We start from the raw sequence: 25,348 nt of genomic DNA, 5'->3' as shown, positions 1-25,348 counted from the left end.
AAAAAAAACAATTTTTAATAATAGCAATTATTACATTGTCCAAAACAACTATAATAACTTCGACATCATGTTCCTCTAAATTAAAACTTCATTCTCCACTATTTTACAAACATTCACAAAAAAAAAGATACAATGGTATTCGAAAATTCAAAATACCATAAAATCTCCAATTCGCAATATCGAATTTGATTGATTTGTGTATTTTATAGTGTAATAATACTTAAAATACCATAAAATCTTACAATTCTGAATTTAAACAACAAAACTAAAAACTCAGTCATTTTTAATTAGTAAATTGAAATTTAACATAGACAACATAGTCATACTCACACCCAACTTAACATAAAGAAATTTAAGCAAAATTATATCTTTTTTTATAAAAACCGATCCATCGCGCTGTCCTAGTTAAAAATAAATAAAAAAGAAATTCATTTTATAAAGAGGATATTTTAGGTTTTAATTTTAGATACAGGAATTTAGTAGATTATTTCTCCGCCTTAGCCTTGTTTTGAGATCATCCGCAACTGCATCGATGAACTCCTCCGTGTTCAGGTAAGTGTCCCTAGAGAGCCTGGACAAACATATATCAATCTTGATGGGAACATGTAACTAAGATGATGACGAAGAAATCAGTAACTTACTTTGAGCCGTGAATGATGAGTGCAAGATCTTTTGTCATCTTTCCAGACTCCACTGTACCAACGCAGGCAGCTTCGAGCTTCTCGGTAAACTCCAAGAGTTTTGAGTTGCCATCTAACTTAGCCCTGTTCAAAGATATGTTTGCATTCGCTTTTACTCATCTTCCTAGTTAAACAAAAACAATATCACCCGCGAAGGAGATTGTTTTCTCGCTACCTGTGTGCAAGTCCACGAGTCCAAGCAAAGATGGAGGCTATGCTGTTTGTGCTAGTCTCGCCACCTTTCTGGTGAACCCTGTAGTGACGGGTAACAGTTCCATGTGCTGCTTCTGCTTCAATAGTCTTCCCATCAGGGCAGACCTAATCAAATGATTAACACAACCGTTGTAAAAGACGCAACGTCTAATCAACAGCTCAAAAGGAACATTGTAGCAAAGATTGTGTCATGATCAATACCAGAACAGATGTCATCAATCCAAGTGACCCGAACCCTACACACATTGCACGAAGCAATTTAGCTAACAATAAACATAACGAGACATAAGCACTTAATGGCTTATATATATATTCATTTATCATTTTCACAAACCTTGTGCCAGAAAATCACTTTGGACATCACCATCATAGTTTTTGCATGCCCATACATAGCCTCCTTCGCTCTTAAGAGCGTAAGCCACCATATCGTCAATGAGACGGTGCTCATACCTAACAAATTCAATCATCTTCCTCGGTCAAATATAACATGCATAAGGCACAATGAGACTCCGAGGATGAAAAAACTAAATGCTGACTCACCATATTCCAGCAGCCTCATACTTTGACTTCCAGCTGGCTTCATACACTTCTTGGAAGATGTCTTTGAATCTTCATAGTAAAACGAAAAATGCAACCAACATCAAATATGGACAGAGCAAAAAAGATAGTGTGGTAAAATAACAAAACACTAACTGTCACATACCTGCCATCGTATTTCTTAAGAATGGTGTTCTTTGTGCTAAGATAGAGTGGCCACTTTTTCTGGTAAGCATTGTTCATCGATGCCTCAGCAAAAGCACGGATGGACTGTATATACAAGGAGAAAATATATAACTAGCTCGTCAAAACAACAAGTAGTTTTGACTGCAGTTGGAAGAGAGTGTAAGTGTTTATACCTCATCAGTGTTGTACATGGCCATAGCGACACCTCCTTCACCGGTAAATGTAAAGACTTCAGTTTCAGTTTTCCCGTCTTTACCCTCTGAAAACAAAGACATAACAGACTCTATTAGCATCAGGAAGAAACTGAAGGTTTCGAAACTATACAATGCCAGGTAGTAATATACTAATATTACCAAAAGTCAAAGTCAGTTTTCCTGGTCCCTTGATAACAGCATCAGTGGCACGGTACTGATCGCCAAAAGCATGCCTTCCAATGCAGATGGGCTTTGTCCAGCCTGGGACAAGCTTGGGAACATTTTTGCAGATAATTGGTTCTCTAAATACAGTTCCTGTGAGAATAAAAACCACAGTGTAAGGCAGCATAAAATGATTAATTCGTAGGCGTGTGTACTTCTCACCATTCAGAATATTCCTGATGGTCCCATTTGGACTTCTCCACATCTGCTTCAAGCCAAATTCCGTGACACGGCCTTCATCTGCACGCAAAAAAAGAAGAAGAGGTAAAAATATTCAATTTCAAAAGATCTAACAAAACATACCTGGAGTGATGGTGGCACACTTGATGGCCACATTATACCTAAAACAAAATTTACACAAACATCATAAGTCAGACTCAGAGAAGCAGAAAAGAGAATAAAAAAGTGGTTTGAGTAGTCATTGTTTGTTCCAAGTTCAAACGCATACTTCTTGGTGGCTTCAGCACTTTCAACAGTAACTTTGTCATCAGTAGCATCACGGTGGGGAAGACCAAGGTCAAAGTACTTGATATCCAACTCCACAAAAGGAGTAATAAGCTGAAAACATAGGAACATACGAATTTAAAAAAAAAACAAAATAAACCGCATGTATTAGAATAGGTAGCTCATACCTTATCCTTGATGGACTTCCAGATAACTCTGGTCATTTCATCACCTATTACACAAGACCAACGAAGCATATATGTTAGTATTTAGTAAAAAGTTATTTTAAATTAAAGACTAAGGAATTAACAGCACTCGATCACATTAAATCTGAAAATGTTATAGTCATATATTGAATCTATTTCACCGATTTGAAGCTGTAAAGTGTAAACTAAATAGTTTTACCAGTATACAACGAAACGAGCCAAAAATATTCATTGGATCATCAAACCTGAATCGACCAATCGATGAACAGAGCTACAGTTATTATTGATCTATAACGTTCAGACAAGACCATCTAATCAAAAAATAAAGAGATCGTGAAAGTAAAACTAGTTTTCAGCTCTAAGATCAGAACGAAACTTCGAGAAGAACTAGGCAAGCGAAAGGTAATACGTTTCATTTCCGTATCAAATAAACGAAAAGCGAGACAGAGACTGATAGAGAGAGAGAAGGAGATCTCACCATCCATCTCGACGATGGGATTTGCCACCTTGATCTTTTCAAACGCCATGGTTTCTCGTTTGGACTCTAAGAGAGACGGATTCGACGGAAGATAATGGACTCCCTGTTGGATACGGGTCTGACCTTCTCAGAAAGTCCACAGGATAGTTGTCCTAACACATAACTATGTATGTTGTAGAGACTCGGTTCAGCAATTCATGAATGACTGATCGGTTTGACTCGAGACTTTTTAACCGACCGAACGAGCGACTGAAAGTAGTCGATTCGACGACTCGAAACAGCGGCCCGACAGCTCGGTCCAATCGACAAAAAACCCATTAGATCAAGACGAATTAGGTTAACAAGCAATCGTCTATAAAAGGGGAAAAAAAGCAACGAGGAAAAGATCCGCAAATCACTACACACTTACTTTCGGCTAAAAACTAGAATTTTACATCTTTACTCTTGCCGACTTGTACCTTTCGGCCAACTAGCTTTCGCCGGCTTGTTTCCACCGTTTTTTCCTCTTTTGTAACACAATCAAACGATTCCTTGATCTAATAAAACGTTTTTGTCACGATCCACCGACGAGAATTCGTCTCCTTTTCTTTACTGGTTTATCGACATTACTCGGTTCAAACAGTTGGCGCCCACCGTAGGGCAGACAAAGTAGCGTCAGCAAGATTATGGCTCACTCAGACTCGCCGTCTGGCGACGAGTTACCTCCGACAGAAGCTGCTCCGATAGCAGAAGCTTTCGAAGACACTATACTAGAAAGAATGCTCAGAAAGATGCCGTTCAGAAGGCGACGAACAAGCAACTGGCCGCTATCGCCACAATCTTAGCTCCCTTAGCCGTAAACTTGGCAGATCCAGCCACAACAGTTTGAAAACAGCTGTTCGACACCTATCGAACAGCCGGCATCGAGACCACGGCAAATACAAACGCCATCCAGATCCAAACACCCGACGGTCCAGATCTCACAACTATCCAGGAACTCGCTGAGCTTAAGCAGTCGGTCCTGGAAATGAAGGACAAGATCCTCCAAGGACCCACTTCGGCGCCGTTAATCGAACGCGTTCTCGCCGAAACCCTAAGGACCCCCTTTTCCCGGGAAATCACCGACTTACGGTACCGACCGACAGAGAATATATGTCTTACGTCTTTCAACGTAAAATCCGACCCCACAAACCATATCACAGCCTTCAACATCGCGATGGGTCGGACTAACTTTTTCGACGAGGAGAGAGACGCTGGGTATTGCTGACTCTTCGTCGAAACACTCGAAGGACCAGCACTCGGTTGGTTCACTGGGTTAAAGGCAGACTCTATCAACACCTTCCACGACCTCCCGGCTGCCTCCCTCAAGCAGTACATCATGTTTACAAAGCAGGGAGCAACCTTATCCGACCTTTGGAATTTGTCTGAGGGCAAAAATCAGAGCCTCCGCGACTACATGGAGAAGTTCAAAGCTGTCGTCTTGAACGTACATATCCCGGACAGCATCGCTGTCGACGCTCTGATGAACACTCTCTTCTTCAAATCCAGTTTTTGCGAAGATCTTTACCGAAACCCCACAAAGTCACTCCAGGACGCTATCGCCAGGTCAAACAACTTCATCCGGATGGAGGAAGACACATCAGTGATACTCAAAAAAATGAACGTGACAACAAAATCGGCAACCCCGAAGGCCGCCGAGGCGTGTCAGGAACCTTGACAGCACGCCCCCAGCAATAAACCACCGCAAAAGAAAAATTTCGTTTATGTCGTCGAGGAAAGCGAGCTCTCAGGGTCCAAAGTTTTCATGCGCGAAAAAGGATAGAACGTTTGCGACAGAGCGACCGACGAACAGCCGCAACTACTCCAGCGCCTTCAAGTTTGAGTCCTAGCTCCCTCGACCTGAATCAGTGGTACAGCTATCATAAGTCCAAGGCGCACGATACGAGGGACTGTCGGCATCTAGTGGATGCTCTCTTTACATCCTACAAAAAACGGACGTCGAACGTCGAGCCACCCAAGCCAAGGCCGAACAACGCCAAGAACTGGAGCAAAAGCAAAGAAAAGAAGGCTCAAAAGCCTCAAGACAAGGCCGGTGCTCGATCCAAACGCGCAGAGGATGACAAACCGGATGAACAAGATGAAGATGAGGCATGTGCCGGCACAGAGCAGCCTCGCAACCGGACACGCGTCCAAGTTATCCTCGCACGACCAAGTTCTTCGTCAGACAAAGAAGAAGATGCCAAAGTCTGTAACTCACAAGAGCATCCCGTCGGGCTCCAGAGCGAAAGCAGCGATCCAAGCGGAACATGCGATTTAAGAAGTAAGCTTAAGAGAAAATCACATGCAACCGAGAGTACGCACGAGTCCGGGAGCGACCTTCGAGCAGTCATCAACAAGTCTAAGGCTGAACGAGTCGAGAGCAACAGCATCCGACCCAATCTAAGACCTCGAGTCCTCGACCTTCGCGATCATCTCAACTCGAGATCAGAAGACCTTTGGATAGGCTCAATTGACCAAAAAGTTCCGACTTGAGACGAAAGTTGGAAGAACTGAAGGCCAAAGCTTGCAACGAAGCCGAGCCAATTATAGAAGACCTGGTCGGTGACCTGAGGATCCAGCTGCGGAACAAACGTGCAGAACGCGCTACATTCCTAAATGTAATCATGGCAGGCTCGCCCCCTTGTGGTGACTCGGTGCGCTCAGTCAAAGACTATTGGCGACAAGCCGTAACCTCAAAGAAATGGCCGTTGAAGCCCGAGAATGATCATCAGATCACTTTCTCGCCTGACGACGCCGCAGGCGTCCACCTACCTCATAATGACTCCTTGCTCGTTGAATTAGGTATCACAAAGTGTGACATCGTTAAACTACTCATCGACACAGGAACCTCAGTCGATCTGATCTTCCGAGATACACTCGAAAAAATGGGAGTTGGTCTGCGTGACATGAAATCATTGTCCCGATCCCTCACATGATTCAATGGAGCTTCCCAGACGATGATTGGCACAATCAAATTACCAGTCTACACATGCGGAGTGACGTGCACCGTCAAATTATCTGTGATTCACACGTCAAAACCATATAACACGATCCTCGGAACCCCCTGGTTGCATTCGATGAAAGCGATATTGTCTACGTACCATCAGTGCGTAAAGTTTTCAGGACCCGACGGCCAAATACAAACCCTTTGAGGAGACCAGCAGGCCGCACGCGACCTATTGATTGCTACCGTAAAAATACAGCAGTCAACTCCTCGCATCAACGCGATCTCGAAGCGGATTCAGCCTCAGAAGGACGAGATCCTGGAGATCTCGGTCGACGAGGCCGACCAAAGCAAGGTAGTTCGAGTCGGTGTGTTCCTCTCCGACGAAATGCAATGCGCGATCATCGACTTTCTGAAGCAGAACATGTCCACGTTTGCATGGACCACCTCAGATATGAAAGGTATCAACTCCTTCATCATGTCCCACGAGTTGAATGTAGATCCGACTATCAAGCCATCCGGCAAAAATGACGTAAACTTGGTCCTGAGCAAAGCAAAGCTGTCAACGAGGAAGTCGAGCGACTGCCCGCAGCCAGCTCTATCGCGGAGGTTCGATACCCGGAATGGTTAGCCAACCCAGTTGTAGTTAACAAAAAGAACGGAAAATGGCGTGTTTGTGTCGACTTCACCGATCTAAACAAGGCCTGCCCGAAAGACAGTTACCCGCTTCCGCATATCGATCGACTAGTCGAATCGACTGCTGGAAACGAACTACTAACCTTCATGGACGCCTTCTCATGATATAACCAGATCATGATGCACCCGGATGATCGAGAAAAGACAGCATTCATCATGGACCAGGGGACTTACTGCTACAAAGTAATGCCGTTCGGCCTCAAGAACGCAGGAGCGACTTATCAACGACTCGTCTATCGAATGTTTCCGACAAACTGGGAAACAAGATGGAAGTCTACATTGACGACATGCTGGTAAAGTTACTTCGTGCGGGGGACCATCTCAATCACCTGAGGGAGTGCTTCAAGACGCTGAACGAGTACGGGATGAAACTCAACCCGGCAAAATGTACCTTCGGCGTCACCTCGGGCGAGTTCTTGGCTTACATTGTCACCCAACGAGGAATCGAGGCGAATCCTAAACAGATCACTACGATACTTGATCTCCCCAGCCCAAAGAACAGCCGAGAGGTCCTGCGACTAACCGGAAGAATTGCGGCGCTTAACCATTTCATCTCTCGATCTTCTGACAAATGCCTTCCATTCTATGAGTTACTACACAGTAACAAACGTTTTATCTAGGATGAGAAGTGCAAAGAAGCATTTGGGCAGCTCAAGCAGTATCTTACGACTCCTCCCGTGCTGTCCAAACCCGAAGCCAGTGACACACTCTCTCTCTATATTGCGGTCTCTTCTACAGCAGTGAGCAGCGTCCTGATCCAAGAAGATCGAGGCAAACAAAAGCCTATCTTCTACACGAGCAAGCGGATGACCGACCTAGAGACTTGTTACCCTACACTCGAGAAAATGGCCCTTGTTGTTATCACATCGGGGAGAAAGCTCTGTCCTTACTTCCAATCACACATGATCAAAGTACTTGATACCACTCAAATTACCCTAAGGAGTGAACTACTCTCTCAAATAAGAGGTTCAATTGTAGTACTTAGGGATCGAATCCACAAGGAGCTAGGGAACCAATTAAATCTAGTTATTTATTAATTCTAAGTGTTTGTTGTTTTATGGTTTTAAAGTAAATAGCAATCATAATTGAGCAAGTCTATTGCTAGACTAACAAGATGATTTGGGGGTGTAACTTATTGGAAAGGTATTAGATGCAGGGTTTCTATTCAGGTGTTGGAGATTATAATCATATAGATGTCTATCAGTTGCATGCATGATATATTAGAGCTCAATCCCTTAGACACAGTGATCAGCGATGGCAATGTTTCACTGGTTAACTAACTACATCTTGGATCTCAACTGTCGTATATTGATCACAAGAAAGTGTCGATCGATGGTCCGATAGGGATATCGATCGATACACCTTTCACAAATATTGATCGATTGTCAGAAGACAGTATCGATCGATGCTTCTTAAGCCTTAGACGTAAGTTGATAATGCTCACTAGCTTTCTAGTTCGGCGGTAGCGTTTTTCCAGTTGTCTAGTATGACATATTAGGTTCAGGGCTGGATGGTCAAGGATACTTGACTCATGCAGATTCCTAGATTCAATATTCTAGGTAGCTAATCTAGAACAAGCATTAAGAAAAATCAATCAATGAATACCACAACTTAGCAATTTATAGTTGGGGCTAATCCCTCTAACCTATTTGAACCATGAATCTAACAAGTAAACTACTAATACATAGCTAAGCAATTCATGACACAAAATGTAAATAAAAACTGCATAGAATAGAATAGATTAATCAATGGAGTTCCAATCACAAATCTCTCTATGATCTTCTCTCCTAAAACTCTCTGCTGAAAATAAGAATACAAAGGTGGCTAAAAGCTCTCTTGCTTCCTAGCACTTAGGCAAGTATATATCTATTAGGTTAAAAACTAGTCAAGGGTAATCTTGTAATTTGGTGAAGTCTAGGGTTTAAAGTCGGCTGAAATCAAGTTGTGCTTCCGCGTCTCGACATCGAGCGATGGTACAGGATGTACATTGATCGATCTTAATCTTCAATCGTTAAGGCTTCTCTTCTGTATCGATCGACGACACGGGATGTGCATCATGTGTGAAAATGGGTCAAATCCATGGGATATCAACTCTTCCAGACTTACCCTTTTGCTTGTCCTCTAGTAAAACAAACAGGCAGTCTCTCTGAAAGAGGTTTGAAAACAGTAGGGACTTATAGATATAATACATAGAAATCATCACCTCTACAATTTCGCAAACCACATCTAAAGTCCTAATCGCAAAAGCACATTATGCAATATCCTTGCTTAGCAACCAAGTTCAACTAGTCTACAACTTAGCAAATCATGTCTTAGCATAAATATAAAAGTGCATGCTTTACCTTGGGAGTATCGACCACATGATGCAAGGATTTCAGACAAGTATCTGGAACTGTAGGTAAAAGTTAATTCCTAATTTCTCTCTCTCTAATTTTTCTCTTGAGTCAAAGTCTGCTTCCATTGCAGGATCAGTGACCAAGATTGGACAGGCTTCCATGAATCAAGTCTTAATGGTGGTTGCCACCAAGCCCTGTTCACTTCTTTTTGACCTATATCCAAGAATTCTTTGTCAAGCGAGCCTTGAAAATTGCTGCCTCTAAGTCCCGTTCGAATTCTTTATTTGGAATCTTTATGAAGTAAGCATTAATAGTTTTAGCCACCAAGTCATGTTCATATTCCTCCTAACTAAATCCTAAGTCCTATTTAAATAATAATTTTTGCATTTTTTTTTATAAAAACTAACTACTCTAGGGTCGAAATAGAGACAGAAAAATGTGATAAATAAATCTACATAAGGCTTTACCTTCCAGACTTGTCTGAAGAGTCCGATCCCATGTATACCAAGCCCCAAGACAAGCGTTTGTGTCAGGTTTAGTATTGGAGGTCAGCTTTGGTTCCTTCAAACAATCAAGGTAAGTGTATGTAGTTGACAGGTTGATCCACTTTAGCATCTTAGTACTATCTGCAATCAGTAAATCTAGAATGGTGCTAAAGAGTGGTTAGACATTCAAGTAATAAAATCATAATCCCTTTCACATAGCTAAGCCTAATTTATTAATTTTTTTTTATAAGAATCTGAATAAACTATATCAGTAAACCTCCCTCCAGACTTAAATTACACTGTCTCAGTGTAACACAGTCAGAGATATGGTGGAAATAAATCATATGTACAAAAGTAACAAGTTAGGAAGATAAACCTGACCGGAGTGGGAATCGATCAATATGCATAGGTATGCATCGATCGTCGTGTGTGAGTGTCTGTCGATCGATGTCAACGTCTCGTCCACGGTCGGTAGGTTGGTAATCATCCTACTTAGGTCTTGCAATAAATCTGAAAAAATAAAAACGAAAATAAATACTAATAACTAAGAAAATCAAATAAAATTACCTAATAGTGGGTTGCCTCCCACTTAGCGCTTTGTTATAGTCATTTAGCTTGACTTTGGAGGTATGTGGCTAGTTGGTGGAAAAACAACTACTTGTTGGGAAACAAGCATCCACATCATCTATGCACATTCTGGACCAAGCTGCAATGAAACTTCTTGTGGCCTCATCATTTCTGGTCCATCTCTCGTCCATCTTTTGTACTGCATTTGAGATGTTTTGTAACCTTTCTAGGATGTCTTCAATGCTGAACTGATAACATCTTATCTTGCTGTAGGCGTATTCTGATAGCTCGTTCAGTTGCTTCTGCATTGACTCCATGTGGTTTGGTACAGCTGCGCGTCATTTGGTATGTACATGGTATTGATCGATGCGACCAAGTGTCTATCGATCGTTCCTGGTGTAGCACTGTCGGTCGATTTGGATAGTGCTTCGTCGATCGATGCTTATATCTGGTGTTGAGATGCGAGTTGCCTTTGAATGGCTTTGACTTCCTTCTGTAGCCATTCTGCTTGGCTATCTAGTCCAATGATTTTGACGTCGAATGGAAAGTATATTTCATCACACCGCTTCTCAAGTCTGTCCTCCAAGGTGTCTATAGCTTTGTAAAGCTTTGATGTAATCTGATCAACTGCGTCTGCTGTGTAGGGAAGATGTTCTGTAGGTTTCTTGCCATCGAGCGATGTCCTGCGGAACCTATCGATCGATGTTGAACCTTCTTCCTGAAAATCGTGTTGATCATTAAGCTTACCAATGTCCTTCTGGACATTCATCATTTGTGTGGACAAGGTGTCCAAGTAGCGCATGATAAGTGAGGTGAAACGGTCGTGCATATCCTCATAAGATTTTAACCTATCCTCAATTGCTGCGAACCTTGTGTCGATCGATGTGATGTTGCAGATATCGATCGATGGCTGGTTGTGGATCATTCATGCTAATGGTGTCCAGTTCTTGCTGTAGCAGATCAATTCTCGTGCTCAACCAGTCCACGTTGTTGTTGAGAGGGTTGTAAACGTCGTTAATCCTCGTGTTGATGTATGCGATCTCCCATTCATCCTTCTTCTCTGCCAAACTTTCTGGTTCTGTAGGAATCTGGGATGTATGTGGCTTGACATCGATCGATGTTGCTTTGTCGGCGTCGATCGATGCTGATGTCGTAGCTATTTTCTCAAGGTTGTGCTACATACTCTCAATCTCTGTCCTCAGCTCTGCCATACATCTGAAAAGCTCATTGTAACCTCTGTCCAAAGGCTGATAAGTGTCATCTACCAATGTCTTGAGTTCATCTCCAAGCTTTTCCTGAGTTCCACAAATATCAGTCACCATCTCATGGTATCTCATCCTTGGTGTAGATCTCTGGTGCCAGTGTTGTAGGTGTGAAGGAAGTGGCATGATCTGGTAGACATATGTGGCCCTCTCCAAATAGGGATGCTCTCTCCAGAATTTTCCTGATGTCATCCTTGGTAACAGGAATCATATCACCAGCTGCGCTCCTTGCATGTCCAGACTCGTCTCTGTAGACTCCATATTCGTCCTTTTGTTCTCATCTGAATTTTCTGGCTCCATAGCTGTCATAAGCGCAACGTCCACATTCATAACGCCTATCGATCGATGGTGAAGGTGTTTTATCGGGCGACATTGGTGTTACACTGTCGAGCGATGTAAAAGCAACCTCGTCGATCGATGCATGGCTAACAGGTTTGCACGTTTGGTGTGAACCAATTCCTGTTATTGTAGCCTTTGGATATACGTCTAGAACAGTTGGATTGTTGTATGGGATGTTGCGTTGCTGCGTAAACAAGTTGTCTACTCCATTGGCCAACTGAACAATATCTGCTATGTCCTCTCTTGATACTTGTAGAATCCTTCCATCCATAGCTCTTGCATGGCCATCTTGGTCTCTGAAAATATCAAATTCATCATGCAATAGAAAGCGTAATCAATACTCATACTCTTAGTAGATAAAGAAAGTTTAGGTTTAGAATGAGAATCGATCGATGTTGATACTGAGGTATCGATCGATGGTAGACGATTGTCTGCTGAATTAGGGTTTTTGGATCGAATGCTTCTCCTGGATGTTCCTTCCGATTGGTGTGTGGGAGCATTCATCTTTTCTGCTTCTGTTTCGTGAGAAGCACTCCTGGGTGCAAAACTCCTTATATAGGTGTTGGTAAGCCTATTTGGAATAGGAATATTCCCTTTTTCCTTTTCTGAGGCGGCGGCTTTAATATCGATTGATGTACCAGGTGCGGTATCGATCGATGCAGATGATCGTTTTGCTGGATGAGGGTGGGAATCGACCGATGCTGAGTAGATGCTGTCGATCGATGGTGTAGGCGTGTTGTTGAAAGAATGGGTTGAATATCTTTCATCCTTCATAGCAATCTCTGTAGCTCTTTCCTTCCAGTAATCCTCATCATACTCCTTTGTAGGATCCTCATTGGATGAAAGAATCACAGTCTCCACGGCAAAACTTTCATGGAATCCACTATCTGCCCAACTGCCTATGGATTAGTCATCTCGTCTGTTCTTGTTGGGTTGTTGAAAGGCAAAATCTGGATAGTACTGATCTGGTAATGTGGAGTGGTCTACCGGTTGCATCCCGTCGAGCGACGTGGGATAGCGTTCATCGGTCGTCTTTGACTCATTGGAATCGATCAATGTGATAGTGTGAGTGTCGATCGATTCCGAGTACTCGGTTTCGTACTCTGCGCCACAATGGCATGCTGCCATGTAGCCAAGATCATTTCCAAGCTCCACAAGGTTGACCTGTTGTCTCACAACTCGAACTAGGTCATTGTGGACGTCTGGATCTATCTGTGTCAGACATAATCTGTTGGTGTTCATGTCACATACAGCTCCTACTGTAGCTAGGAAAGCTCTTCCAAGCATAAGTGAAGAGTTCCAATTAAGCTTGATGTCCAAGACATGAAAATCTAATGGGACAAGGACGTTACCAATCTGTACCTCAAGGTCTCTTATGATGCCTCCTGAGCTCCTTTCTGAAAGATCCACGAAGGTGAAAGATTCTTATGAGGACTCTATTTTCAGACTCAGCTGGTCTGCCATAACCTTAGGTAGGATACTGACTGATACTCTTGTGTCACAAAGTGCATGGGGAAATTCAATACCCTTTACCAGACATGGTATTGCAAACTTCCCAGGATTACTCTTCTTCTTCAATGTGATCCTTAGTTTCATCCTTTCCCTGACATGATGAAACATTCTCCTAATGTCCCCCTCAGTTTCCTTAGTCTCCCTGAAGAACATCCACAGCCGGTGTGTGAAATAAACTTCATCAAATTATTTCTCCACTAGGATTCTGAGGACTCTCTTAGTGAAACCATCCATCTCCTTCTCATTAGCTTCCCTCTTAAGGTTCTTAGGAATCTTCTCCTTCCTTTTCCTTAACACTCTTTCCTCAGTTGCCTCATCAACTTGCATAGGCTCTGGTGTAGTGTCTGAAGGGTTGGTTGTTGGTTTTGGTGGGTTTTCTAAAGGTTTGGGTGGTGGTCTGAGTGCGTTGATTCGTTTACTATCAATTGATGTTAATCGCACTCGGTGGGTGAGAGGTGTCTGTCGATCGATGGGAGGTGAGGGGGGTCGATCGATGTAGGTCTCTCTTTGTCGATCGATGGCTGGCTCATGTGGTCGATAGATTTTGACGTAGAAAGGGGAGGGTGGGTGAGGGTGTTTTTCTGCGAATTTCGCATGAGTCATGATTCGAACTGCACTACACTTCGCACTCGATTCAGCAGATGACGTCGATCGATGTCTAAAGTAATCCGTCGATCGATCTTTGTCTTGGTCTGACAAGCGATGTGCATCCATTGACATCGGTTGACACTAGTGTGATCCGCCGAAGCTCATGGAGCTTACAAATTCGAAGTCTCCTTCTCCAAGCTTCTCATGCTTCACCAATTGCCAGAAATCATAATCTAGGATGGCATTCACGTGGTATTTTTCTTTCTCAACTCCTGCCTCTCTAGCCATGGCTTCTTGCCTCTTTACAGTGTCTCCAGTCTGAGCCACTTACATTTCAAGCTTCCTCACTTGAGTCTCTAAGGTCTCAATTCTTGCGTTCAGACTGTTGTAGGCAGAATCTATTTTTCCATTGAAGTCCACAGTGAGTTGCTGCTGTCCTTCCAGAACTCTGTCAAGGAGTGCTTCAATCTTGCTTTCCTGAGTCTGTGGTGGTGGATTCTGGTAGTATGAGTTTTCATAGCCTCTGCTGTTGTTGTTGAAAGGTTTTTGGAACTGTGAACTCTGGTTACCCCTCTGACCATTGCCATAGAAGTTTATATTTCCACCCTGGTTTCCAGATCTCTGAAATCCAGTACCTCCAATGTAGTTCACATCCTCTTCTCCTTCCATGTCTACAGCTACTTTTCCTTTAGCTGAGCAGACCTGCTTCCTAAGAAGCTCATGAACCACATCTAACTTTGCTCTAACTTCGTCCATTTGCTCCTTTCCTAGGGATGCAACAGACTTCTTCCTCTTAAAGTCAGTGTTCTTGGTGCTGCTGCTGTTTGCTAGATTTTCTATCAGCCTCATAGCCTCCACCGGATTCCTGGTGTTGAAGTTTCCCTCGCTAGCTGTATCAAGAGCCATCTGATACCTCAGGGCGATACCTCTGAAGAAAGTGCTCAGCAGTTGCACTTCATTGAATCCGTGGTGTGGACAGTCTCGCTGGAAGAATTTGAATCTGATCCACGCATCTTTAAAAGACTCTCCAGTCTCCTGCGCGAACGTAGCAATTTTGCTCCTTAAGTCTTCAGCGCATGCCTCATCAAAGAAGTTTGGTAAGAAAGCATTCTTGATGTCGGCCTAGGATTTTAGAGATCCTGTGGGTAGCTGCTTAATCCAGTGCATCGCTTCTCCAGTCAGAGTATACTTGAAGAGCTTGCACAATAGGTAGTCCTCAGGGACTCCATCCATACGAATAACAGCGATAAAATCCTCGAACCTCTCCAGATGGTCCATAGGATGCTTGTGCGGTAACCCAGAGTAGGGTAGCTGCGACACAAGGGTGTAGTACTGAGGCTTCAGCTCGAAATTCTCCTTCTGAATCTCTGGAAGGCGAATAGCTGATCTGTTGGTGTAGTACTCATCTAGATGATTGTAGTCGGCCAGTGCCTTTGGTGGAGCAGCCTCTTCTACAGGTTGAGCAGTTCCAATAGCATCAGCATCAGTGATGTGATCTTGGCAAGCAAAGGAACTGATGCAACTAAGGAGATACAACAACTTGTACCAAAACTTAAGGAAGTCAAAGAATACGACTCGGTGGATGCTACAGAAGGGATGCAATCCAGTGGATACGATTCTGTGGATGCAACTGAGTGGATGCAACCCCGTGGATGCCATTCTGACGATTTACACATACCACTTGATCTGATGACTCGGTCTAAGCAAGCAAGGTTGCAGCAAGCTCTTCACCAACTCCTACACACTATCCAGGGCAGTCTAGAGTGTGCTGATCCAACCACACTGGTTGTGATTCAAGCCGCCTAGCTCATTCATCAAGAGAAGTGTTGTGACTTGCACTCTTTTCCTTGGTTTGGTTTTGTCCCACTGGGTTTTCCAAACAAGGTTTTTAATGAGGCTTGGACACAACACTACACATGATCCTCTTGATGAAACCATGCTCATTTCTTGTCCCATTTTCGTCCATGAAGAAGTATCCATAAGTTTATCTTTTAAATTTGAACTTTAGTCTTTATTTTCATTAATTATGTTGTGTTTCCAAGAAGTTGTGCATGTACAGTCTTCTTCTCTATATATTATGGACGAAATTCCTCAATAAAATCATCAAACTCTATTCTAATAAAAATTATCTCTGAATCTTGTTTGATCAAAGCTTGTCTAGTGTATTTCGGATTCATCCTTACATTGCAAGCAAAACCCGATAGTCTGAGAGCCAATTCCGCAACTCTTAGAAATATCATCTCAATCCACTTCTTATTTCATCATCACAATCGTTGGAGAACATTCAGGGACATGATCAATCTATCCAGGATCACTTCAATCAGGGATTACATTCCCCTAAGCGTCTAGTTTCTGGCCTGTTGCATTACGCAGATGACCATCTACAGGTCTCCATTCTCATCCTGTCTGAGAATAACAGTCGCAACCATGTTCCGCGACTGAGGATCGGTCGATGTACTCGGTGTAGGATACGATCGATGTCGAATGAGGTATATCGGTCGACGATGAAGGTCGGGTGTCGGTCGATGGGTGGTTGCGAGAATCAGTCGACGTGAAAGCTGCTGCGTCGAGCGCTATGGAACGTTGACTTTTGCGGATCGTGCGTTCCAGGTGAGCAGGATCTTCTGAGAATAGCAGGTCTTTTTCCTTGTTGCTTCTGGTACTGCTGGGCATGCATCTGAAAAGACAAGAAAAAAAATTTTGTGTCAGAATGGGGGTAAAGAAATAGAAAAGAATTAATAACACTAAATCTAATGGCGATCAAAGCTCCCCAGCAACGGCGCCAAATTTATTACTACTCAAATTACCCTAAGGAGTGAATTACTCTCTCAAATAAGATGATCAATTGTAGTACTTAGGGATCGAATCCACAAGGAGTTAGAGAACCTATTAAATCTAGTAATTTATTAATTCTAAGTGTTTGTTGTTTTATGGTTTTAAAGTAAATAGCAATTCTAATTGAGCAAATGTATTGCTCGACAAACAAGATGATTTGGGGGTGTAACTTATTGGAAAGGTATTAGATGCAGGGTTTCTATCCAAGTGTTGGAGATTATAATCCTATAGATGTATATCAGTTGCATGCATGATATATTAGAGCTCAACCCCTTAGACACAGTGATCAGCGATGGCAATGTTTCACTGGTTAACTAACTATATCTTGGATCTCAACTGTCGTATATTGATCACAAGAAAGTGTCGATCGATGGTCCAATAGGGATATCGATCGATACACCTTTCACAAATATCGATCGATACACCTTTCACAAATATCGATCGATTATCAGAAGACATTATCGATCGATGCTTCTAGTTAAGCCTTAGGCGTAAGTTGATAATGCTCACTAGCGTTCTAGTTCAGCGGTAGCCTTTTTCCAATTGTCTAGTATGACATATTAGGTTCAGGACTGGATGGTCAAGGATGCTAGACTCATGCAGATTCCTAGATTCAATATTCTAGGTAGCTAATCTATAACAAGCATTAAGAACAATCAATCAATGAATACCACAGCTTAGCAATCTATAGTTGGGGCTAATCCTCTAACCTATTTGAACTATGAATCTAACAAGTAAACTACTCAGACATAGCTAAGCAGTTCATGACACAAAATGTAAATAAAAACTGCATAGAATAGAATAGATGAATCAGTGGAGTTCCAATCACAAATCTCTCTATGATCTTCTCTCCTAAAACTCTCTGCTGAAAATAAGAATACAAAGGTGGCTAAAAGCTCTCTTGCCTCTTAACACTTAGGCAAGTATATATCTATTAGGTTAAAAACTCGTCAGGGGTAATCTTGTAATTTGGTGAAGTCTTGGGTTTAAAGTCGGCTGGAACCAAGCCGTGCTTCCGCGTCTCGACATCGAGCGATGGTACAGGATGTACATCGATCGATCTTAATCTTCAATCGTCGAGGCTTCTCTTCTGTATCGATCGACGACACTGGATGTGCATCGATCGATTGTGTCTTCTTCGTATCAACCTTTAATGGCCAGCTCGGATGAAATCTCTTTTAAGCTCCTAAATGCTCCATAATCATCACTTTAGTCCAAGATACTTCTGAAGCTGAAAACATACCTAATAGGATAGAATATATAGTATATAGATGGTAAAATACTTATATACCATGGGTTAAAATGGGTCAAATCCATGGTATATCAGTACTAACGAATCAGCCCCTTCGTACCGTCATGCAGAACACCAATCTGTCGGTTTGACTATTGAAGTGGGCTATCGAGCTCTGTGAGGACGACATTGTGTTCAAAAATCGGACGGCGTCCTCGCCGACTTCCTGATCGAACTCGCACCATAGCTGGAGGAGGACCTAATCCTCCCAAGTCAAAACTTGATTTTAGGTTACTGATTTTGTAATTTATTTTTTATTTAAAGGCCTTTAGATGGCAAGTTGTAATCCAAGAGAGAGATGGGGGTTTCCTCTCCTCCTTCATAATCTAAAAGTGTTCTTGGTTATGAAACTCTAATCCTAGTTACTTCATCTCTCAATCTCTTTTACTCTCAGTCTCTCTACTCCTCATAATCTCCTGTTTCTCAATCACTTGCAGTTTCTTCCATCAGACTCTCTCCTTCATCAGTTCAAGACTCCTGACGCCCTAACATACTTGTTCTTCACTCACACCACCTGAGACTCTGGAAATCTTATATGGTATCAGAGCTTCCAAACTCCTGAAAATCACAAAGCTTCAAATCAAGCACAAGCTCACCCTCATTGTTGTTCAAACCATTGGAGAAGTTTATGTCTTGTTGGTTGTTCAATCTCTTCAATAGGAAGAAGACTGCAACCAAGGCGTGTCCAGAGATTTCCCAAGGTCTATTATCCTTTCATGTTCAGCATGAAGAGATCTCTTGGAGAAAGAAGGTTTTGGAGCTGTTTGGCAAACAAAACTCCAAACCAAATATGTGCAAGCAATTTTCATACTAATTTTGTAATCGATTTTCTATTTAAAGGCATTTAGATGGAAAGTTGTAATCCAAGAGAGAGATGGGGGTTTCCCTTCTTCCTTCATAATCTGAAAGTGTTCTTGGTTATGAGACTCTAATTTTGGTTACTTAATCTCTCAATCTCTTTTACTCTCAGTCTCTCTAATCTCTCTAATCTCCTCATAATCTCATGTTTCTCAATCAGTTGCACTTTCTTCCATCAGACTCTTTCCTTCATCAGTTCAAGACTCCTCACCCCCTAAAGGGCTTGTTGATACCACTTAAATTACCCTATGGAGTGAATTACTCTCTCAAATAAGATGTTCAGTTGCAGTACTTAGGGATCAAATCCACAAGGAGCTAGGGAACCTAACAAATCTAGTCAAGTTATTAATTCTAGGTGTTTGTTGTTTTATGGTTTAAAAGTAAATAGCAACCCTAATTGAGCAAGTCTATTGCTCGACTAACAAGATGATTGGGGGTGTAACTTTATTGGAAGATATTAGATGTACGGTTTCTATTTAGGTGTTGGAGCATATAATCCTATAGATGCCTAACAGTTGTATGCATGATATATTAGAGCTCAACTCCTTAATCACAGTGATCAACGCTGGCAATGTTTCACTGGTTAACTAACTAGATCTTGGATCTCAACTGTCTTCTTTTGATCACAAGAAAGTTTCGATCGATGATCCTATATGATATCGATCGATACACCTTTCGCAAATATCAATCGATTGTCAGAAGACAATATCGATCGATGCTTTTAGCTAAGCCCTAGGCACATGTTGATAATGCTCACTATTCTCCTAGATCAGCGGTTAGCTCTCTCTAGCAGTCCTACCATGACAGATTAGATTCAGGACACGATGATCAAGAATGCTTGACACATGAAAATTCCTAGGTTCATGTCTAGTTAGCAAGGCTAAAACAAGCATTAAAAACAATCTATCAATGAATATCACAACTTAGCAAATCTGTAGTTGGGGCTAATCCCTCTAACCTATTTAAAAATTGAATCTAACAAGTAAACTACTCAGACATAGCTAAGCAATTCATGACACAAAATATAGATAAAAACTGCATAAAATAGAATAGATGAATCAATGGAGTTTCAATCACAAATCTCTCTATGATTTTCTCTCCTAAAACTCTCTCGTCAGGGGTAATCTTGTAATTTGATGATGCCTTGGGTTTAAAGTCGGCTGGAACTAAATCCCGCGTCTCGACATCGATCGATGGTACATGATGTACATCAATCGATTGCTTCTTCTTCGTATCGACCTCTAATGGTCAGCTCGGATGAAATCTCTTTTAAGCTCATAAATGCTCCATAATCATCAATTTACTCCAATATACTTCTGAACCTGAAAACATACCTAATAGAAAAGAATATATAATATATAGATAGTAAAATACTTATATACCATGGATGAAAATGGGTCAAATCCATGGTATATCAACTCCCCCAGACTTACCATTTTGCTTGTCCTCAAGCAAAACAAATAGGCAGTCTCTCTGAAAGAGGTTTGAAAATAGCAGGGACTTACATATTCAAAACATAGAAATCGTAACCTCTACAATTTCGCAAACCACATCTAAAAAGTCCTAATAACAAAAGCACATTATGAAATATCATAGCTTAGCAACCAAATTCAACTAGTCTACAACTCAGAAAACCATGTCTGACATTCCCCTCTATTAACCTCATTTCTTACCGTAAATATAAAAGTGCATGCTTTACCTTCGGAATATCGATCACATGATGCAAGGATTTTCAGACAAGTATCTGGAACTGCAGGTAAAAGTTAGATCCTAATTTCTCTCTCTCTAATTTCTCTCTTGAGTTAAACTCTGCTTCCATTACAGGATCAGTGACCAAGATTGGACAGGCTTCCATGAATCAAGAGTTAATGGTGGTTGCCACCAAGTCCTGTTCACTTCTTTTTGACCTATATCCAAGAATTTTTTGGGAAGCGAGTCTTGAAGATTGTCGCCTCCAAGTCCCGTTCGAATTCTTTTATTGGAATATTTATGAATCAAGCCTTAATGGTTTTAGCCACCAAGTCCTGTTCAGACTCCTCCTAACTAGATCCTAAGTTCTAATTTAGTAATAAATTTCAGATTTTTTTTTTATAATATCACTAACTACTCTAGGGTTGAAATAGAGAGAGGAAATGTGATAAATGAATCTACACAAGGCGTTACCTTCCAGACTTGTCTGAAGAATCTGATCCCATCTATACCAAGCCCCAAGACAAGCGATTATGTCAGGTTTATTGTTGGAGGTCAGCTTTGGTTCCTTCAAATAATCAAGGCAAGTGTGTATAGTTGACAGGTTGATCCACTTTAGCATCTTTAGTACTATCTGCAATCAGTAAATCTAGAATGGTGCTAAAGAGTGGTTAGACATTCAAGTAATAAAATCATAGTTTCTTTCACATAGCTAAGCATAACTTTATTAAATACTTATAAGAATCAGAATAAATAATATCAATAAACCTACCCCCAGACTTAAATTACACTGTCTCAGTGTAACACAGTCGGAGTTATGGTGGAAATAAATCATGAGTACTCAATGTAACAAGTTAGTAAGATAAACCTGACCGGAGTGAGAATCGATCGATGTGCAGCGGTATGCATCGATTGTCATATGTGATTGTAGGTCGATCGATGTCGACGTCTCGTCCACAGTCGATATGTTGGTAATCATCCTACTTGGGTCTTGCAATAAATCTGAAAGAATGAAAACGAAAGGAAATACTAGTAATTAAGAAAACCAATTAAAATTACCTAATAGTGGGTTGCCACCCACTCAGCGCTTTGTTATAATCATTTAGCTTGACTGTGGAGGTGTGTGGCTAGTTAGTGGAAACACAGCTACTTGTTGGGAAACAAGCATCCACCTCATCTCTTCACATTCTGGACCAAGCTGCAATGAAACTTCTTGTGGCCTCATCATTTCTGGTCCATCTTTTGTATTGCATTTGAAATGTTTTGTAGCCTTTCTAGGATGTTTTCAATGGTGAACTGATGCCATCCTATCTTGTCATAGACGTATGCTGATAGCTCGTTCAGTTCCTCATACATCGACTCCATTTTGTTTTGTATCAGCTGTTCGTCTTCTAGTGTAGACGTGGTATCGATCGATGCGACCATATGTCTATTGATCGTTGTTGGTGCAGTACTATCGATCGATTTGGAGCGTGCTCTGTCGATCGATGCTGATATATGGTGTTGAGATGCGAGTTGCCTCTGAATGGCTTTACTTCCTTCTGTAATCACTCTGCTTGGCTATCCAGTCCACTGAGCCTGACGTCGAATGGAAAGTAGATGTCATCACACCGTTTCTCAAGTCGTTGCTCCATGATGTTTATATCTGTGTAAAGCTTTGATGTGATCTGATCAACTTCTGCTGCTGTGTAGGGAAGATGTTCTGTAGGTTTCTTGCCGTCGAGCAATGCCCTGCAGAACCTGTCAATCGATGTTGAGCCTTCTTCCTGAAAATCATGTTGATCATTAAGCTTGCCAATGTTCCTCTGGACATTCATCATCTGTGTAGACAAGGTGTCCAAGTATCGCATGATAGGTGAGGTGAAACGGTCGTCCATATCCTCATAAGTGTGTAACCTATCTTCCATGGCTGCGAACTTGTTGTCGATCGATGTGATGGTGCAGATATCGATCGATGTGGCTGGCTGTGGATCCTTCTTGCAAATGGTGTCCAAATCTTGCAGTAGCAGATCAATTCTCATGCTTAACCAGTCCACGTTGTTGTTGAGAGGGTTTTAGACGTCGTTAATCCTCGTGTTGATGTATGCGATGTCCCATTCATCCTTCTTCTCTGCCAAACTTTCCGGTTCTGCTGGGATCTGGGATGTATGTGGCTTGATGTCGACTGATGTAGCTTTGTTGGCGTCGATCGATGGTGATGTCGTAGCTTATTTCTCAAGGTTGTGCTGCATACTCTTAATCTTTGTCCTCATCTCTGTCATACTTCTGAAAAGCTCACTGTAACCTTTGTCCAAAGGTTGATAAGTGTCATCTACCAATGTCTTGAATTCATCTCCTAGCTTTTCCTGAGCTCCACAAATATCAGTCACCATCTCATTAATCTCATCCTTGGTGTAAATCTTTGGTGCCAGTTTTGTAGGTGTGAAAGAAGTGGCATGTTCTGGATGGCATATGTGACTCTCTTCAAATAGGGATGCTCTCTCCAGAATTTTTCTAATGTTTTCCTTGGTAACAGGGATCATCTCACCAGCTACGCTTCTTGCATATCAAGACTCATCTTTGTAGACACCATATTCGTCCTTCTGTTCCCATATGAACTTTCTGGCTCCATAGATGTCATAAGCCCGATGTCCAAACTCGTAACATCTGTAGATCGATGGTGAAGGTGCCTTGTCGAGCGACGTTGGTGTTACCCTGTCGAACAATGTAGGAGCAACCTTGTCGATCGATGCTTGGCCAACTGGTCGGCACGATTGGTGTGAACCAATTTCTGTTGTGTCGGCACTTGGATATTCGTCTGAAACGGCTGGAATGTTGTCTGGAATGCTGCGTTGCTGCATAAACAAGTTGTCTAGTCCATTGGCTAACTGAAGAATATCTGCTATGTCCTCTCTGGATACTTGTAGAATCCTTCCATCAATAGATCTTGCTTGGCCATCTGAGTCCCTGAAAATACCAAGTTCATCAGGAGTTAGAAAATCGTAATCAATACTCATATTCTTCTTAGTGGATAGAGAAAGTTTAGGTTTAGAATGAGAATCGATCAATGTTGATACTGGAGTATCGATCGAGGGTAAACGTTTGTGTGCTGAACTATGGTTTTTGGATTAAATGCTCCTCCTGGATGTTCCTTCTGATAGGTTTGTGAGAGCATTCATCTTTTCTGCTTCAGTGTCGTGAGAAGTAATATGGAGTGTAAAACTCCTTATATAGGTATTGGTAACCCTACTTGGAATTGAAACATTCCCTTTTTCCTTTTCTAAGGCGGCGGATGTAATATTGATCGATGTACCAGGTGTGTTATCGATCGATGCATAAGATCGTTTTGTTGGATGAGGGTGGGTATCGACCGATGCTGAGTAGACTCTGTCGATCGATGGTGGAGAAGTGTTGTTAGAGGAATGGCTTGAATATTTGTCATCCTGCATAGAAATCTCTATAGCTTTTTACTTCCAGTAATCCTCATCATACTCCTCAGTAAGATCCTCATTGGATGAAGGAATTACATTATCCACTGCAAAACTTTCATGGAATCCACTTTCTGCCCAACTGCCTATTGAATAGTCATCTCGTCCTCTCTTGTTGGGTTGTTGAAAGGCAAAGTCTGGATAACACTGATCTGGTAATGTGAAGTGGTCTAGCGGTTGCTTCCCGTCGAGCGACGTGGGATAGTGTCCATCGGTCGTTGGTGACTCATTGGAAACGATCGATGATGCAGTGTGAATGTCGATCGATTCTGAGTACTCTGTTTCGTACTCTGCTCCACAATGGCATGCTGGAATGTAGCCAAGATCATTTCCAAGCTGAGGTTGACCTGTTGTCTCACAACTCGAACTGGGTCACAGTGGACGTTTGGATCTAGTTTCAGACACAATATGTTGGTGTTTATGTCACATACAGCTCCTACTGTAGCCAGGAAAGCTCTTCCAAGCAGAAGTGAAGAGTTCCAGTTAAGTTTGATGTCCAGGACATGAAAATCTACTAGGACAAGGGCATTACCAATCTGCACCTCAAGATCTCTTATGATGCCTCCTTAGCTTCTTTCTGAAAGGTCCACGAAGGTGAAAGATTCTGATGAGGGCTCTATTTTCAGACCCAGCTGGTCTGCCATAACCTTAGGTAGTATGCTGACTGATGCTCCTGTGTCACAAAGTGCATGGGAAAATCCAATACCCTTCACCACACATGGTATTGCAAACTTCTCAGGATCACTCTTCTTCTTCAATGTGATCATTAATTTCATCCTTTCCCTGACATGATCAAGCATTCTCCTAATGTCCTCCCCAGTCTCCTTAGTCTCTCTAAAGAACATCCACAACCGGTGTGTGAAATAAACTTCATCAAAAGGTTTCTCCACTGGGATTCTGAGGACTCTCTTAGTGAAACCATCCATCTCCTTCTCATTAGCTTCCCTCTTAAGGTGTTTAGGAATCTTCTCCATCCTTTTCCTTAACCTTCTTCCTTCAGTTGCCTTAACAACTTGCATAGGCTCTGGTGCAGTGTCTGAAGGGTTGGTTGTAGGTTTTGGTGGGTTTGCTAAGGCTTTAGGCGGTGGTCTGAGTGTGTTGATTCGGTCACTATCAATAGATGGTAACCACACTCGATAGGTGAGAGGTGCCCGTCGATCGATGGGAGGTGAGGGGGGTCGATCGATATCGGTCTTTCTCTGTCGGTCGATTGCTGGTTCGTGCGGTCGATCGATTTTAACGTAGAAAGGGGAGGGTAGGTGAGGATGTTTTTCTGCGAATTCCTCATGAGTCATGATTCG

The 25,348-nt window shown here is 42.1% G+C and overlaps 1 protein-coding gene across 1 annotated transcript; it reads right to left on the bottom strand.

Annotated features, from left to right (window-relative positions):
• Positions 1-262: 262 nt before the first annotated feature.
• Positions 263-3,369, bottom strand: LOC106423217 (cytosolic isocitrate dehydrogenase [NADP]-like). Its single transcript, XM_048734829.1, has 14 exons — positions 3,161-3,369; positions 2,665-2,708; positions 2,481-2,590; positions 2,336-2,373; positions 2,195-2,272; positions 1,970-2,125; positions 1,790-1,875; positions 1,597-1,700; positions 1,434-1,502; positions 1,228-1,343; positions 1,095-1,129; positions 856-998; positions 642-764; positions 263-571 (listed from the first exon to the last, which is right to left on the bottom strand). The coding sequence occupies exons 1-14, from the start codon at positions 3,207-3,209 to the stop codon at positions 463-465; spliced, it is 1,260 nt and encodes a 419-aa protein (XP_048590786.1). The 5' UTR covers positions 3,210-3,369; the 3' UTR covers positions 263-462.
• Positions 3,370-25,348: the final 21,979 nt, after the last annotated feature.

The sequence above is a fragment of the Brassica napus genome, chromosome A6, assembly GCF_020379485.1.
Source record: "Brassica napus cultivar Da-Ae chromosome A6, Da-Ae, whole genome shotgun sequence".
In the NCBI taxonomy this organism is placed as follows: domain Eukaryota; kingdom Viridiplantae; phylum Streptophyta; class Magnoliopsida; order Brassicales; family Brassicaceae; genus Brassica; species Brassica napus.
This window is presented reverse-complemented; position numbering and strand designations above follow the sequence as displayed.